Source organism: Brachypodium distachyon, chromosome 3 (assembly GCF_000005505.3).
Source record: "Brachypodium distachyon strain Bd21 chromosome 3, Brachypodium_distachyon_v3.0, whole genome shotgun sequence".
Classification (NCBI taxonomy): Eukaryota; Viridiplantae; Streptophyta; class Magnoliopsida; order Poales; family Poaceae; genus Brachypodium; species Brachypodium distachyon.
The window spans coordinates 28,061,895-28,080,306 of record NC_016133.3 but is presented as its reverse complement, the minus strand read 5'-3'; the positions used below and the strand labels follow the sequence as shown (position 1 = coordinate 28,080,306).

General features: G+C 50.0%; 2 protein-coding genes across 2 annotated transcripts; one reads left to right on the top strand and one right to left on the bottom strand.

The window, feature by feature from the left end:
* The first annotated feature begins 13,284 nt into the window (after positions 1-13,284).
* LOC100823073 lies at positions 13,285-15,279 on the top strand. The gene is made up of 3 exons (XM_014900369.2): positions 13,285-13,701; positions 13,777-14,253; positions 14,349-15,279. The coding sequence occupies exons 1-3, from the start codon at positions 13,342-13,344 to the stop codon at positions 15,102-15,104; spliced, it is 1,593 nt and encodes a 530-aa protein (XP_014755855.1). The 5' UTR covers positions 13,285-13,341; the 3' UTR covers positions 15,105-15,279.
* A 1,268-nt stretch (positions 15,280-16,547) lies between these two features.
* On the bottom strand, positions 16,548-18,164 carry LOC100822759 (SKP1-like protein 11). The gene is given in 3 exon segments (XM_024462633.1): positions 16,548-17,106; positions 17,551-17,621; positions 17,624-18,164. Coding segments are annotated over 3 exon segments (693 nt in total). The 5' UTR covers positions 18,069-18,164; the 3' UTR covers positions 16,548-16,929.
* Positions 18,165-18,412: the final 248 nt, after the last annotated feature.

Below are 18,412 nucleotides of genomic sequence, written 5' to 3'. Positions count from 1 at the left end.
TGCTGCTTGCCAACAAGGCACCATGGAAGTATGAAGATGCTCACGCCCAAGTCTGAGGTCGACTGTTCTGTGCTCGGGGGCTGGGAGGCAGGAGGTTATCCAGTTTGTGCTATTTTTCGTGCATTTCGAAAAAAAATTGCTATGCACCTTGGGCACTGCAAGAATCTGACATGCAGGGTAAAGATGAGGACGAAAGCACACTGTGATACTCGTGGGGCAGTCACGGGTGTCGTCGTGTTGCGAGTAAGTTGTACATATATGGCAATTACTTCAAGGCTTGATGCAGGAAACTGAGACAGGGCCAGTGCCTCCACGTGTCCGCTGGTGGTTCCGCGTGCGTGGCGGCAAAGGCAGTACTTCAGCTATTTAAAGACCGGGGCAAGCGCGATACCAACAACGGCAAGAAGGCAAGTGATGTCGCAGAGAGGTGATGGTGGTGCATCCCTTTGCGTGCGTGGCGGCAAAGGCAGTACTTCAGCTATTTAAAGACCGGGGCAAGCGCGATAGCAACAACAGCAAGAAGGCAAGTGATGTTGCAGAGAGGTGATGGTGGTGCATCCCTTTGCACCACACGTGACTCGCGGGTCCGTCCCGGAGGCGTGTGCGCTGGGGTAGTTAACCCACAGGTGGAGTGACGGGCCGCTGCTGTCCGGCCCCAGGTCGGCACTGCGGGTTCGTCCCGGGTCCCTGTCTGGCTAGACACGTGGTTGGCAAGTCCCCGGGTACACAAGGTATGACACGTGGAGGACAGAGCCCCTCCACGGCAAGCCAATTATAAGCAAAGAACAAGTAAATTATCATTGGATGAAACGGAACTGTAACAAACGAGTTCGTGGGATGAACATTTAAAATGATTGGGGCTAACACAAAATAAGTTGTAAGATGCTTGCGCCACTTGCAGGAAAGTAAATAAAAAGGAACAAGCGGAATAACTATGCAGGAGGTGCTCCCGGAGCAGTAGTCTTGGCGGCAGGTGCCTCCTCGACGTCGGGGCCCCCTCCGGCGGCTTGTTTGTCAGCAGCTTCAGCTTCATCGGTCTTGTTCTGCATCCACGCCACCATCTCGTCCACGACGCCTTGTACCGCTTCCCGGTGGGTTTTGGCCTCTTTTTCGTCTGACCAGGCGTCGAGGACCGACTTGAACGGGAAGTCGGGGTGGGCAGAGTGGACCCGGGTAAAGATTTGCCCGGCGACTTGCTCGGCTGCGAAGCCGACCTGCCGATCCCCGAATGCCTTGACGCAGTTCTCTAGGCCGTGTAGCTGGCCAACGAAATCTGCGAAGAAGGAGGTGAAGCTGCCAATGTTTGCCCCGTCGAAGGAAGTCACCGGGATGTCGAACCCCTGCAGCGCCTCCACCGCCGAGTCCGCCAGCTTCTTCAGCCTAGCTGCCTCCTTCGTCCTGCGGGCCCGCAGCTCGGTGCATGCACCACGAGCCTCCTGGGCCTGCAGTTTGTGCTCGTGGCATTCGGACTTCAGCTTACCGATCTCGGTCGCCTTCTTGGTGTTGTCCTCGTCGATAAGGCGAAGCTCTTGCCGCGCCATGTCGAGCTCGCCCTGAAGGGATGAGCCCGCATCCTGGGCAACCTTAAGCTGCCCCGCAAGCTCACGCTCCCGGGAGCGAGCCTGGTCTTGCAACTCCTTCTCCCGACGCGCCGAGGCTTCGGCTGCCATCGTAGCTTCCCTCTCCAGCTCTCCGACCTCGTGCTGAAGGCGCTGGATCTCCAGGGAGTAGTTGGACAGCAAGTCCGACTTCTCCCGAAGACGCTCCTGGAATGAATCCAGGGCCGCCTGGTTCTCTTCCTCACCCTTGGCGTGTGTGGCCTTCAGCAGTTCGAACTCCCGCTGGTGCTCCTGCTGCAGGTCCCACAGTTGCCGGAGGACCTCAGCCTCCGGAACTCCTTGCACGGGGGGCGCCACCCTTGCTTGCTACGCCTGCTGGAGCTCCTCTCGGAGCCGTTGCAGCTTTGTGCGCTACTCCGCCGCCTCCCGCCGCGCGGTGCCCAGTTACGCCACCACCGCGTCGTTGAAGAAGTCGACGAACATCCGCTGCTGCTGCTGGATGTTGTCTATTACTTGGTGCCCTTGCAGGAACACGCTGGGCTCGAAGGTGATTCGACCCCATGATCGCCCGACGAGCTCCCCTGCTCCCAGGCTAAAGGTGGCACCGGCGGAGGAGGAGGATCCCGCCGCGACCGTCTGTGATCCCGAGGTTGAGTCAGGGCTCGGTGACGCGCCTCCGGCTTGTCCGAGTCCCGCAGCTCCCTGTTCGCCCGAAGGGGCAGGCTGGGGGCTCGGGGGCTTCTCCAAGGCGCCACCGCTTGCCTCGGCAGGCAGAGGCTGTCCCATGTCACCCACCGCGGGCTGCGCCATCTGCGTGGCATCACCTGTGGTGACCATTGCGTCCCGGGCAAGCTTCAGGGCAGTTTGTTGAAGGGCTCCGGCTGAGGCAACCTCCTCCGGAGCGTCGTCATCGGTCTCGCCAATGAGGTTGATCACCCGCACCTCGGTGGGCACAGGTACCGTTGGAGCATGATTCATTCTCATCAATATCAAAATTAATATGGGCACTCAAATCATTAGAAGAATTAATTTCAGCAGTAGGTGCACTCAAATCAGCATGTAAATCAACAATTTCACATGGCGCAGAAAATTCAACGGGTATCTCATTTATTTCATCACATGTCATATTTTATTCAGCAACACAATCATCTTTATCATTACCTCGTAGGCTCAACACATTTCTTGTACACCTTCTCTCCAATTTCCTCTCCGCTTCACGAGCAAGATTAAGCAAACACAATAGAGAGTCGTATTTTCCGTATTCAATTATGTAAGAAATATCAAAGTTAAGCCCACAATAAAACCTATCCATTTTTCTTTGTTCGGTTTCATCTAAACCAGATCGCAAGGTTAAAATTTGGAACTCATGGTAGTAATCATCAACAGTTTTATCATCTTGTGTCAAACGTCGTAATTTGGAACGCAACTCATAAGCATAACTTGGAGGAACATATTTTTCTCTCATGATTTTCTTCATATCAATCCAAGTGTGAGGTATTTTGTTTTCTCTAACTATCTCACACCACCATGATAATGCATCAAAACGAAATTTACTACTAGCAATTTGGACCTTACAACTATCTAGTACATGGAAGCATGTGAATTGTTCAGTTAAATCTAGCTCCCAATCTATATACGTTTCAGCATCATTTTCCCCCTCAAAGAAAGGTACACACAATTTAATTGTATTAGAAGGATTGTTTTGTACCGTTGCCATGGCATTATCAACAAGAGACGTGGAGGATGGCCGTGGTGAAAAGCACTCATCGCGGTCACGGGATAGCATCGCTCTAGTTGCCATGCTTCGTGTAAGTCCTGTCATGGTTAGTAGAAAACAAGAAACAAATCACAGTAATATGTTCCTATCAACTACTAGGATGTGGCTACAAGTCGCTCAACTCTCAAACTAAAAATCAAGTTCTTACAAGTTCTTACCATGCAAAACAGGAAGGTGATGGCCAGCGGCGTGACCAAGCCCTTCGAATATTAAATGTATCGATGCCTCGGTAACAAACCAACCTAGGTGTAGAATCTGTGGAACTTGGATGCTTTTGTGAGTAGCAAGGAATAGCAAATAATCAACTCAGCAATGCAAAGTTGAAAATATGCTCAATAATGCTAGTCCTAGCTGCTGGAGTCGATAAGAACGAATTACAGAAATAATCTAAGCCTAGATACTGAAGAAGATAGGATAGAAAGATGGCACAACAAGTAAATCCCTGGGATTTTTTTTTCTTTTTGTGGCCTTCTGTTTGGTTTCTTATTCTTTTCTTCTTCTTTTTTTCTTTTTTCTTTTTTAACCCCAGAAACTCACGCAAAAGAAGGACCGGAAAACTGTACGTTGGTCTGTCGAAGAACAGCAAAAGCTGCAGTAAGAAAACTTCAGAAAAATATGGAAAAATATAGGTTAGAAGGGTATCGACACAAGCTTTCCAGCAAGGGCAAGATCACTCAAACCGGATGTCGGACGGTGGAGAAAACTGAGAAACACCGGGCTGCAGCGACGCCGGAGAACGGATGCAGAAATTTGAAAGCTCCAAAAGTCCACCTTACAAACCGAATTTGAGGGTCAAAGTGTATAGATATTTTCTGATGCGCCTCGTCGTGAGCTTTCCAAAAAGTCCAAGAACATCCAAATCCGAGTTGGTACGCAAAAGATACGCCCGTTTTACTGAACACGGGTCAAACCCACCCGAAACTAAAATTCTACTCGGACTCGGGTCCGAAACTGACTTGAACTCTTTCTCTTTTTTTTCATTTTTCTTTCTTTCTTTCTTTTCTTTTTTTTCTTTCCTTTCTTTTTTTTTTCAACTTTCCAAACAACTTGATCTCTAAACAAAATTCGATCTATGATGAAACACTTTCCAAAAACACTCCTTATTGGACTCGGACTCGAACTCGCGGCTGAAAACTATTACTTACCGACTCGATGTAGAACTCGAAGAGGGACACAGTGTAGGACTTGCCGAGGGACTCGGTGTAGGACTCAAACAGGGACTCGGTGTAGGACTCCAAGAGGGACTCGGTGTAGGACTCGAAGAGGGACTCGGTGGAAGATATGGTGGCGGCGGGAGATTATGGCGGTGGTGTGGCAGGAAGTTTGGCGGTGGAAGATTGATGAAGGAAACCTGCGTCACACGAAGAACAAGAAAACCAAAACCAAGTTCGATCTAGTAGAAAAAATCTGAAAAACGATCCAATCTAATCCAGCAACTCGACACGATTAATGCAGCAAAGATTCAACAATGCAAATACTAATGTGAAAATTGCAAGGCTCAGATTGGTTCTAGGACAAGGTAACTAATTCTAATTTTTGTTTGGCTTTTTCTGGACGATAGGTAAAAACAGATCTAAACTACGGATAAACTAGAAAAATCTCACCGAGCAACCTTAAGCTCTGATACCACGTGATGCGGGTCGGGGTGGCCCGATCTTTCAATGAGATTGATAACTCTCGATTTGGGCAGGAGGTGACGTTGACGATCCGACTACGGCCTAGGAGGCAGCGCCTTAGCAATCGATACACCAACTCCAGAGGGTTATTGATCACGCGGGGGCACGATCAACCTGACCACGAAGGTCTTTGTTCCTGCAAGCAATCGAAGAACAAGCAAGAACAAGATAAATAGCAGATGCAATCTAAAATTGCGAATATACTATATCAAACCAATGTCTCAACGAGACGATAAGTTGGAGTCTTGACGACGGTAAAACAGGTGGTCTAACCGACACACGCGATTACATGAAAGTAGCAAAGATGGCTAAACTTTATCTAATCAAAACCCAAGGCTCCTTAGGGGGGGCTCATGAGGTATATAAAGGAGGAGGGAGAGATATTTTCGTCCACCTTGAGTAAGGAGGCCGAAATCCAACTCTATCTCTAACTTTCCTAACAAACTACAACTCTTTAGAAAACAGAAAAAGAGATCCGTCAGCTTGTTTTGTCCGTCAAGGTCAGCGCGAGTCGAATCTCTTGATGGGGCCAGATCCGTTGGAAAGGTCTTGTAATTATCTTTCCAACAAGTACTTGTTTGCTTGATTTGGACTCCGGATGCGGCCTGGGTGATTAAAACAAATTCGGGTCTCCTGGCAGCTCGGACCCGAATCGGATTCAACTTTAATTCGTGATATCTTTCTCTAGCAAGCTCCGAATCATGTGCCGTTTGATTTGTTGGAAAGTACACTTGAAATCCTTCCCTCTCAGCTGTATGAATGCTTGATTCTTGTTGGCCCTCCCGTTCGCTCCATCGTATCTCATCTTGACCTTGGACTTGAAAAGCTCGACAAGATGCCTACGTAATAAAACAAGACAAGATAGTAGTAGCTCCGCCTCTTCATAAATATGACAATGAAAACAATTACTACTTGCATTCACCTGATTATAAATCTTGTCAAATATTATAGAATTGAGGGTACCAAAGGTCGTATCCATGGTTAGCATGTCGATATCAGACCGCCTCACTAGGGGGACATCATCTTCATCGTTGTCCTTCTCCGGCGCGACCCCGCCAGCTTCCGGGGGAGCTTCATCGTCGTCGTCGTCGGAGTCTCCTCTGACCCCCAACGAGGAATCATCGGAGTCTGACTCCTCTGGCCTGGCGGAGCCCCGGTCCTGACCACCCTCCCCGACTTAGCAACCGGCTCCTTGCCGGTGCGAGACGTGGGTTGCGAGGGTGGGGGGGAGGGCTATGATGAGGGGTCTTCCATGACCCCCCACTCATCGCAGAGTGGGAGATCCCGAGCTCCCAGGTTCGGGATCTCGACGTGGAGCGCGTGCGTTCCAAGTGGCAGCTGCCGGAAGGTTTCGTCCTCGCCGGTGATGCCTCTCACCCAGAATTGGATCTCGTCTGGCATGAGTTCTTTAAGCTGCAGCCGGGTCCGGTCGTTCGGCCCGGTGTACATCCATGCCGCATGTGAGCGCCGCTGCAGGGGAGCCCCGCGCCTCCCGATGAAGTGGCACGCCACGTCCGTGTCCGTGAGCCCGACATCACGGAGCGCCTTGATCTTGGCACAGATCGGGGCCAGCTCCTCATCCTTCGGGTCGCGGAGCGTCCAGTTCCCGGAGCCCTTTGGGGGCCCGAGGGGCTCCTCATGGAAGTCCTGGAGCTCATCGGCGTGCATCCAACACCAGTCGCGGCGCCACTCGTTCTCAATCTTCTTCTTCCCCAGCTGGATGAACTCTGACTTGAGCTTGTCGCGGAATCGGAACACCACTCCCGAGGACAGGGGAACCTTCGCCTCCGTCCTCGGGTAGTAGTAGTGGCGAAACAGAGCCACCGACGGCATCACCCCCACGAATGCTTCACAGAGGTGTTGGAAGACAGCCAATGTGAAGAATGACGTGGGGTGAACCTGAGACATGATGAGCCCATACGACTCCATGATGGCAGAAAGAAAGAAGGAATGCGGCGGCACGAACCCGGCTAGGATGAACCTTCCAAATACCCAGAAGTACTGCGGGTCGCGCTCCGCGCCGACGGGAAGAACTCGCATCGGCCCGTACTCATTGTGCTTGGTGGCGAGCGCCAAGGCCATCTTCTCCACCCCCTCGCCGTTGTACCCGGGGGAGAAGAAGACGAACTTGGCTCGCATCTCCTCATGCTTCCGCGCTCGTTCCGAGAGCTCCTTCTTGCTGGCCTTCTCTCCCTTGCTGGTGCTCCCCTTGGATCGGCTCTGGCCCTGGGAAGATATTGGCGGGAGTAGGGAGTGAGCTTGGCTAGAGTTGGGGCACAGAAAGCTTGGGAGGCAATGGCGGAAGCCGGGAATAGTGGGGGGTGCCCGCCGCCAGCCTTGGGTATTTATCGGGGGCTGGCGGGATGCAACGGACACCCCCACGATCAACAATAAAGTGCCCTAAACTATCGGGAATTAAGATGGGGGTGTGCGACGTGGCCTTAACTTCTTGGTAATTATGGGGGATAAGGCAAGAGATCGTACGCCCGACCGTTTCGCTCGGAAGAGTGGAACTAGAGATGCGACTCACGGGGCCGGGGACCGGGACACTCTCCTGGGATCCACGCGTCGAATAGAGCGTAGCCCAGCAACCGACCAAGGACAACACTACCCGGGGGCTCAAGGTTGCCGACCCACGCCCGGGGGCTACTGTCGTACCAGTGGCCCGTGGGGTCCCACTGATACGGGACGCATGGGTCGCAACTGACGAAACCCCGTCAGGTTGGCCTCCCGGGAAGGATAGACCCGGGAGGCTCACCCCAAAGAGACAGTCATTGGCGAAGACAAAGTCAAGAACCATAACAGGAGAAACGCCCGCTTCGGCGGGTATCCGGAAGCCTGATCCCGGGAAGTGGGAAAGCTTACTGCCCCGGCAACGGGTTGGGCGCTCTCACCGGGAAGGGGCTCCCAACAACCAACGCCCGGGCCTGCAAGTGGGGCCCGCAGAACAGTGAAGACAGGACGAGACAGCGGATGCAGTGCATTTAATGCACCGACAGGGGTCATGTCAGCAGGTCTAGTCTTGCTCAGCAAGACTAGAGCGGTTACCCTATAGTTCATTTTATTTACCGTGCACTGTGGCCTGGGCGCTGCATGACGCCCAGCGTGGATCAACAGTAAGGAGAAGCTTGTGGCGGTGACACGCGGATGGGAACGTGTCACGCTGCATGTGTGGGCACATGTGGTATCCCCTTGCCTATAAAAGGAGGACCAATGCCACCGGTCAAAGGGTTCCCAACTTTAGTCAACAGCAAGTAGCATTGCATTCACCCGAATAGCAGAGTTCCTTAGAGGGACAAGTAATCAACCCGGGAACCCCCCGGGCGATCTGTAAAGCACTCTTACTCGTGAATACAACTAAAAGCAGGACGTAGGGTGTTACACCTCTGGGAGGCCCGAACCTTGGAAAACCTAGCTGTCGACACTTCGTGTCTTTGGTCACGCCGGCAATCGCCGGAGCGATCTCCTCGCCCTCCACCGAACAAAAAAGGGGTGTCCGACATCCCCGGTGCCGGAGACCCGAGCTCTAACAGTTAAAGTCGATTTGATGCATCTTTTTAAGCTTTTTCATAGAGGGAAGCTAAACATTGATAGGATTAACTATGGCAACATTACTCTTTTACCTAAGGGACAGGATGCTGGTAGGATCTAAAAGTATATGCCTATCTACCTGTCCAATACTCTTTTGAAGAATTTCACTAAAACCATGAATTACAAAGCTATGTTAGTGGCTAATAAAGCAATAGATGAAGTGCAATCGGCATTCATCAAGAGGAGATTTATTTTGGATGATGTAGTTTTATCGCACGGAACTTTGCATGAAGTCAATAGGACCCATGCTGATGTTGTTCTCTTTAAGGTTGATTTTGAGAAGGCGTACGACAAAGTTAGTTGGAACTATCTTCTTAATGTTTTGCAAATGAAAGTATTTCCAAAGAAATTTATTGACATGGTCATGCAGGTTGTGACTGGGGGTAGTGTGGATATAGTAGTAAATGACATGTTGGGCCCTTATTTTAAGACTAAGAAAGACCTCAGGCAGGGGGATCCTTTCCCTCTGTTGTTTAATCTAGTAGTAGATGTCCTTAATGTCTTGCTTAAGAGAGCTCAGAATCAAGGGCTGATCAAGGGGTTGATCCCTGATTTAGTCCCAGGTGGTCTGAGTATGCTTCAATACGTTGATGACATATACTATATTCCTGTTTGATCGGGATTTAGAAGGGGCTAGGAATCTCAAGTTTTTACTCTGCATTTTTGAACATATAACTGGGTTGAAGATTAATTTTCATAAAAGCGAAGTGTACTGTTTTGGTAATGGAGTACACAATAGTGAGGCCCTGGCATAGATCTTTACTTGCAAAATTGGTACAGTTCCTTTTAAATATCTTGGAGTTCCTGTGCACAATCAAAGCTTAAGTAATGCTGACCGGAAAGATATTATAGGAAAGGTGGAAAAGAAATTAGGGTGTTGGAAAGGAAAACTTCGTCTTCTAGTGGTCGTTTGACTCTTTTAAACTCTAGTTTAACTCATGTCCCTTCTTATATGATATCGACGTCACTCTATATGTTCTGCCTAAGGGGGTTAAGAAACGTATAGATCATTTTAGATCCAGACTATTGTGGAAGAAGATCAGGGGATGAAAAAGTATCACCTTGTGAGCTGGCCGGATGTGTGCCAGCCCAAAGAACAAGGTAGTTTGGGGATTGTTGACTTAACTATTAAGAATATTAGTTATTTGGGTAAATGGATTTGGAGACGTGAACATGAGGATGGTCTCTGGCAGCGCCTGTTAAGAGCTAAGTACCTGAAGAAAGGCACTTTAGGTCAATGTGACAGGAAGTAAGGGCAATCCCAGTTTTGGAATGGGCTGATGCAAATTAAAGAGTTATTTTCTAAGTTTTGCACTAAAAAGATAGGGAACATCAAAAGAACTAGGTTTGGAAAGATATTTGGCTAGGAGATTCTATTTTACAGAATAGATATCCTGGATTGTTCAGCGTTTCTATGAATCAGGACATCAATGTCTATGATGCTATTAATAGTAATTTGCAAAGTCTTTCTTTTCGTAGGAACTTTAATTCTGATACATACTTGATGTGGCATGATTTAAAAAGTACTTGCTTCACTATAGCTCACCAATGATGATGATAGGTGTAAATGGCTATTAGAGAAGAATGGTGTTTTTTCGGTTCAATCCTTTTACAATGCTCTAGTTACACATAGGATTAGGATTTCTTGTAGGCAGTTCTGGAAGTTTAAAATGCCATTGATGATTGAAGTATTCATGTGGTTGATAAATAAGAAAAGTATCTTGACTAGGGATGTTCTTCTTCATAGAGGCTGGAAAGGTCCAAAAGAATGTGTTTTTTTTTGGACAAGTAGAGAGCATCGATCACCTCTTTCTTGATTGTCAGGTCACTAGATTCGTTTGATTACAATCAGCTGTGCTTTCGGTATTAGGTAGCGTCATGTTTCTATGCAACATCTGCACGCTTGGATTTTTGGTTTTCGTCTTCCTGTTAGAGCTAGTGTAGCAATAAGTATGGCTGCTCTATGTTGGTCCGTGTGGAGAGATCGAAACACTACTTGCTTTCAAGGAATTTTGCTTAAAGATCCTGCTAACCTGGTTCTTTTTCTTTGCCATTGGTTGGAATTTTGGGCGGGGCTCAGAAGCATAAGCTCAGGCAACTCCTACTGCACATCGCGATGGTCCTTAAGGAGGTGGTTGTTGACACTATGAACAATGCTCATGGGTGGGGGCGTTGCGGCGCCTTGAGCAACGAGAAGTTTTCCTTTCTGCAGAGTATTTGCAGAGTTTTAATTCCAGTAGCAGTTAATTCCTGGTGATCCTTGTTTTGCTATGTATCTCGTAGTTCCACAGACTGGGCGTGTGTCATGACTGTGTTTTAATCTTTCTGTTGAACAACTGCTGAATTGTGGACCGACACGGTTTCTTAAATGAAATCGGGAGCATGTCTCCATTATCTAAAAAAAAGATTTTTTTTCATCATTTTGTATATGAATTTTTTTTTGTTGTATAAATTAGAAGATGCTTCACTGGTTGCCATGGAAATGCTTTAGAAATACAGGAACTATCCAGCTAATTGTGTGACTACGAGGTTGTAAATACCGCATAAGGATTATGTTGCTGAATGTTTGAAATATTCCACTATCAAAAGTTCGCAAACACTACATTTCAAGAAGCATAATTCTTCTGTTCACACAAGGAAAAATGATGACTGAAACATAAAGCAGTAAATTACTAGATCAAAATTGTCCTCCCGGTTGAGGAAGCAAGATGTCTGATCTATGATGTAAATCTAACGATGTAAATCTAACTATAGAATCTAGCATAACATGTGCAATGGCATCAATTAGTTCAAATGCATAGCCAAAATTGTATGTCCCAAAATTGCGACACTTATTTTGGGATTGGCCATCCGGATCACCAAGTGGGGCCATGCAGCAGGAAGGGCGTGAACCATCGATAATCTTGTTTTTTTATAAAATGGAGGTTAAAATTGATCAGCCTGTTGATCCCATCAAAGGAATGGAAAATACAGGTGACCCGTGTGTGCAAAGAAACGGATGCATGATGGACTTTGGTTAAGAAAAATATATTGAAGGTAAAAGTAAATTCGGTGAAAGAACATGTACAAGGTGCTTATACTTTAGCATATAAATGTTCAAGGAGAGAGATTATTGCCTTATTAGGAAACACTTTTTCCAATGCTAAGTTACATGGGTGATTGAGGGTGTGTTCGGAAATAGCCTAGCTTCCCGAAACTCCTTCGATCCAGCTTCGCACAGCGATTCCACCGTCCTGATCGAAGCACCAAACGTTCGTCGCCGCTCCTGAGTTTGCGTGGGCCGAAAGCCCCATTTTTCCTGGGCCGGCCTGCTAAGGAAGGGCCTTCCAGGCTTCCATTCGGCGCTGCGCAGGCAGACTTATCTCGTGCGCGACGAAGAGCTCCAGTGATCTGCCTGTCAGAGAACGGAGGGGAGAAGAGGCCCCGGAGAACATGGGAGGAGGAGGAGGCCGCCGGAGAACATGGAGGAGGAGGCCGCCGTACACCCGGCATGCGCTTCGATATGATGCGGCGGCGGAGGCGGACGGATGGGGTGAGGCAGCAGATGGATACCAGTGGAGCGGCTGCCTTCGCCGAAGAACGGGGCAGAGGAGGACGCCGGAGAGCGGGGTCAGAGGACACCGGAGATAGTGGGAGGAGGAGGCGCTGCTGGCGGTTTATCGTACCATATCTCAGCCGAAGGCCTGAAGCGCTCAACTGTGGCCTGGACGAACGCCTTCAAATCGCAAGCCTCCGGTTCGGCAACGTCGCCGGGAAGGACGAGCACGTCGGGCGAGCTGAGATCCCCGCAGGCTTCCGTCCATCCTCGCCACCAAGGCCAGCCTCGCGCCCGTCTTCGCGTACTGGTGGAGGCGCAGGCAGCAGAAGGGGATTGTGACGAGGGAGGAAGAGGTCGGGACTCAGGACAGAAGGAATCAGGACGACAAACGAATCGTTTTCTCACTTGGCGGTGGCACGTGCCTGTAATTTTGCGCCGCTCTGTGTTTTGCAAATCGGAATCCTGAAAAGAGGTGCTCCGAGTTTTCCACATAGAATTGAGTTGGCTTCCCAGATTTAGCTTCGTGGTGTTCGGCGTTGCTCCAGGATGGATTTTTGGGAAGCCGGAAGCCAGGCCACTTCCGAACACTCCCTGAATGTTCAACCGACCACTTTACACTCACTCGAGCATTTGTGTTATCCAATGTAGAATCGTCTCTCTCTTTTTTGAATATGTAGAATCGTCTTTGATCGTGAATTAAAAAATATTCATCCAATGCTAAATTATTGTCGTTGTTTTGTCTGACGAGCCACAGATCGGGGATTTCATCACCGCGATCGCTGCTAGCGAAGCTCTCGCCCGTTGTCCTCGCCTAGAGGCTAGACTTGGGTCTGCCGGCGACGACGAGCTAATGACCGCGTACAATCGCCTCGCTGCATTGTGTTCAATGGAAGACCATACATCGGTTCTACTAATTGGTGTGCACCGTGCTGCAACAGCTCACTTTTGTCTTCCCGACGATGCACGCCATCGGGATCTTGTCTTACATCGTCGGCAAGGCCAAAGCGAGGCAAGAACAAAAAACAGTGAACACAAAAAAAAAAGGAAAAGCGAAAGCTAAAGCAACAAAAGGGAAAGGTGAACAGGAATAAGGCGCCGTGAAGGAAAGAAAAAGGGCGCGAAACGATCGATCTAAGCGACGCTCTGTCCCCCCGAGCAGAGCAGAGGCTGCCTTCTTGTGCGCGAACTGCGCGGACCAAGATGGCGCCGCAGCAGGAGCCTGACGCGCCGCCACTTGGTTTCTTCGAGCGGATATCCACCTGTGACGTGGCCCTCAGGAAGCGTCAGCGTCAGCGGCAGGCGAGCGGCATGGCCTCCACCGACCGCGCCCGGCCGCCGCCTCCGCTCCTTCTGCAGCCGCCACCGCCACCGGAGCCGACGCACGCGGTACTACCGGTGCCGCCGGAGCCCAGGCCCATTCCGAGCTGCACGGTCGTCGACGGCGTCCTGGGCCTGCTCCGGTCCGGCGAGGCCTTCCTCCGTGGCGCTTTCCGGGGCAGCTCCGGCCACGCGTCTCCTCCTCGGCCACCGCTGCCGCACTCGCAGCAGCACCACAGCCCTGTAAGCCTTTCCTTGCACACCTTATCGTAGACCGGCATCGTCAAATAAAACTGTCCTCGCTCTGGCTGTATGTAGGGTGACATCATGAAGCGGCTGCAGCGGGAGACGTTCCCGGACGTGATGAGGCTCATGGACAGGCACGAGCAGATCGACCGCATCGTGTCCATGTACAAGAACGGCATGGGGTTCCACTTCCCGGACCTCCCCGTCCGGGCCAAGGTGGTGCTGGAAGCTGTCGGGGCGCTGTTCCTCGTCGACGGCGACGAGTTCAACCACGCGAGGCAGATCCTCGGCGTGGCCGGGAACAGGACGGGCCTCAGCTCCAGGTTCGTCCTCGAGTCCAAGACCAGGGGCAAGGACACCATCGCGGCAGAGTTCTCCACCAGGCGCGGGACAGGGGTGATGAGCCTCGAGGCGGAGGAGGACGACGGGAGGCCCCTGGAGCTGACCAGGCTGCAGTACTGCGCCCACGTCAACGACTGGCTCTCCATGATCCTGGTTCCGTTCGGAGCTCAGTGCAACGGCTTTTTGCACGGCTTGAGCTTGATCCAGGTAACGTGTGTTCCGTGACTTCGCCAGAGACCATCGCATCCGTTGGAGCCTAGCGGAGTTGGATGAGCTTTTTTCTGATGAGATTTTCTTGGCAGAATCTGCCAAGCCAGGCCTCTCTCGACGGGCCGCCTTCCTTCTCTGAACAACACAACTGTGCCGCCGCTTTGAGCATCAGGGGATCCAAGTTCACCGCGTCGCTGGCTGAGCTTGTCTTCGGTTCAGGAGCACAGGACGGCGACCATGGGGTGGCCAACCGAATGACAACGTTTGGGCAGCTGTGCTACGAACCGGCGGAAGATGTCAAGCTCAGCTTGTCGGGGCTATGGCAGATCTGCCCGCTGTCATCCCGGTTCAACAACCTCGGGACGCTTGCCGTTCCCCTTGGCAGCCTAAAACCGCAGAGAAATGCTTCTACGACGACTCATCAGGGATCAAGCATAATGGTACAAGGACCCGGCATTCCTTCTCTAATTGCTCCCGTGGCTATGATGGCGCAGACTGATCCTGCACCACGCGGACCGGAGACCCAGTCTGTACAGTCGGTCGCGGCGATGGTGGACTGTGAACTCTTCGAAGCCATGAGAGCACAAGGGTGGGTTGAGATCGAACGGCGATCCGGCCATGTCCCGGTGCGCTGGGGCTGCAGCCTGTCCAACACCCCGGAGCACGAGCTCGGGTGGGGCGTGAGAATGGGCGGCACGGCAGATGGGGAAGAGCACCGCCCGCACCTCGAAGGGTTCCTCAGCTTCAACCTCGGCAGGGGCGGCAAGCTGCAGCCAGGCCTCGTGTACGTCATGGAGGGGGAGAAGCGCACGCCGGCCCTGGTCCTGCGGTCATCATGGTTCATGTGAACGCCTGTGTGTGCCTTGCAGCTGCAGCGCCATGGTCTATCTGATTGCCTAGAGTTCTTGTTATCTTCTTCTTCTTCCCCTGCAAACTGCAGCTCTTCATGTTTGGTCGCTTTTTTTATTGCTCTGCTCTGACATGGCTCAGCAAGCTAATGAACATGCTTCAGTTGACTCACAATCGTGCTAGTCCATGACACAGAATGCTTGAGGCGTCAAATTGCCCCCACTAAGGGATTGAGGGGGATCAAAGGGAAATTGAGCTGAAATTTGTTCATTCCCTGTCAATCCCCACCGGGAATGGCATAACCGAACTGGCCCTAAATCGATTTGCTTTCCCGGGATTGCGCCGCAACTACTAGCTTTAGTTTTCACTTCTCTGTGCATGGCACAAATAAATTTACAGTAACGTGTAATACCATATACCACTAAAAAGTTTTCAGAAAGGAAAAATGTTACCTGCTGTCACCTGCATTATTTCACATGCATCTTCCAAGGTTATATAGGCAGCTCGCGCCCAAGCAATAGAAGCAAATTGTACACTTCTATGCAAATCCTATACATGATGGCATGAACTAGATAGAACCGAGCCAAGTTCAAAAATACCAACACTACATTAAACAAACACCAAATCCAGTTTGGTCACGGATACTTGACACTTGTACCTATTACCATCCAGTTGGTTCATATACTAGCAATGTCCTTTCAATCCAGTTTTGTCCAAAACACAATGTCCTGTCACAATGGTTTATGGGAGTAACTGAAAGCAAACGTGCAATTAGCTTTATCAATCAAATTCTGGTGATAAAACCCATTTTAAGAAACGGGGGGCACCCATCCACGTTTCAGTTTTCTCCGACTTGTCTGTCAACTTGAAAAATGAGAATTTCCAGTTTTGTATTCAGAACAAAGGACACAAACAGGAATAAACATCCATCCTTTACACGATTGTGTCAAACGCTGATGAAGCACCCAACAGCATCACAGATTCTCACTACAAAGCGGCAGGAAAAGGAAAGCACGCAAACACAACTACTAAAATGCAACCCAACAACAAATTTGCAATTAGCATGCTAAGTCTGGTGATAATTGGCAACACAATTTCCTGTCATAATGGTTTGCTCAAAACTGACAAGTATTTACAAATTACAAATGGGAGTAACTGAAAGCAAATGTGCAATTAGCTTTATCAATAAAAGTCTGGTGATAAAACCATTTCAAGAACACGGGAGACACCCATCCGCATTTACATGAAAACATGCCGTATACAGAACAAGCGTAATTCGTACCATCTGCAGTTTTCTCCGACTCATCTATCAACTTGAAGGTGAGAATTTTCTAGTTTTCTATTCAGAGCAAACAGACAGGAATAAACATCCATCTTTTACGCAATTGTGCCAACACTGATGAAGGACCCAACAACATCACATATTCTCACTACACAGCAGATAGGCAGGTAAAGGCAAGCATGCGAATACAACTGTTTATAATGCATCCGAACAAATATGTTGCAATTAGCATGCTAAGTTCTCCAGTATATGAACTAGCAAAAAAACTTGACTGAAAAAAATGTGAAATTGGTACGAACAACTTACTGAACACAAGTTGCAACTAAAGTTCTTCCAAATTCAACCACTTTAAAATCACCCACCCAAGCATCCATAATTTGCACCAAAACTTTGTGGTACACAACAATGTCTTCACCAACTCATGGGTCTATCTATCTGCCTACTCAATGTTTTTTTTGACGGAACTGCCTACTCAATGTTGACTCGTTGAACCGACCTGAAGGTAATGATTTGTATTTGCAACCTAGAATAGCAAGCATCTGTTAGTCCTCGAAGGCCCATGAGTTCTCCCTCCTGACTTCAGCCTCTTGCGGTGGTGTGTAGTCGTTCTCAATCTCAAAGATTTCGCGGATCTCCTCCGGAGTCTTCCCTCTCATCTTGTCCGCCAGCGTTGTGGTGCACAGGTCCAGCAGGTCCTGGATGTTCAGGTAGTTTGCTGCCTGCACAAACCCCACCACACCAAATCACCCCTAATTTTTTTACGGGAAAAAGGCATTCATATATTAAGCAAATTAACCAGGTTACATGCTTGTACATGCCCTGTCTGCACTGGTCGTGGCAAAGAACCAGTACGAATGCCATCTACTCCCACCTCCCTAGCATACTGGGCTAAATCATGATCTATGGAATTACAATGACGGCCAACCCAATTGAACTTATGGCTGGGAAACCGTTGCAGGGAGCCATAAAGACAACGTATAAGGAAGCAGGAGGGCGATCGATCAGCGAGCCAACCCAATTGAACTTATGAAATCACCCCTAATTGCGCATAATATCCCTCATGTTCACATACCAGACATACAAATCCATGCCATGTTCAGATGTTCTTACTTGGCGTAGAAGATAAAGCAAGAAAGTAGGGAAATGGTGTTTGGTTTCTTTACCAGCGTGATCTCGAAGATGGTGGAGTTGTCGAGGTTGATGAACTCCTTGTCCCAGGCCTTGAGGCCGTGACGGGCTTGATGGACGAGACGGCAGGGGTGAGCTCGACGGGGAAGGGCGGGAAGGGGTGCCGGTCGCGCTCTGAGGCCTGAGGATCGTAGTACGGCCCGTGCTTCTCGCAGTAATGGACGACCCTCTCGAGCACGTCGGAGTAGACGTCGGGGGTGGGGATGCGGTAGCCAGCGCAGCAGTCCTCGATCATGTGGCGGAGCATCTGCGACATCCTCGCCGCCGGCTCCGAGATACGCACTTCCACGCCGTCCTGCGCCAGCAGCACCAGCATCGGCTTCTCCTCCCGCTCCTTCACCTCCGAAGACGACGAGCGCTTCGCTTCGGCCATCGACACCGCCTCCTCCTCCTCCTCCGGCGCCGCCTTTGCCGCCGCCGCGGAAGCCACGTCGTCCGCCTGCAGGAGAGGGGCCTTGCCCTTGCGCTTCTCGTCGGCGCCGATGGAATCCATGGTGGGGCGGAACTGGGGCTTTGGGGGGATTGGGGTTTTCTGCCCGAGAGAACTGGCACCGCAGGGATCTTGAACCCGAACCAGGGCTTCGACTCGAACCGATCCGTGGGTTTCGGTTCATGTGTGTGAACGCTCTGTTTCACCGTCCGTCCGTCCCGGTCAGCACTACTGCAGCTCTGTTTCATAATTCTCGTCTTAAACTTATTTAAAAATAAATGTATTTATTTCTAAAAAGCGTTTAGATACATGTAATATTTCGACAAGAATTATGGAACGGAGGGAGTATGCTGTATCAATCTTTTTATTTAGCTTAAAAGAACTTCAGGTCAAAACTTTTACCGAAG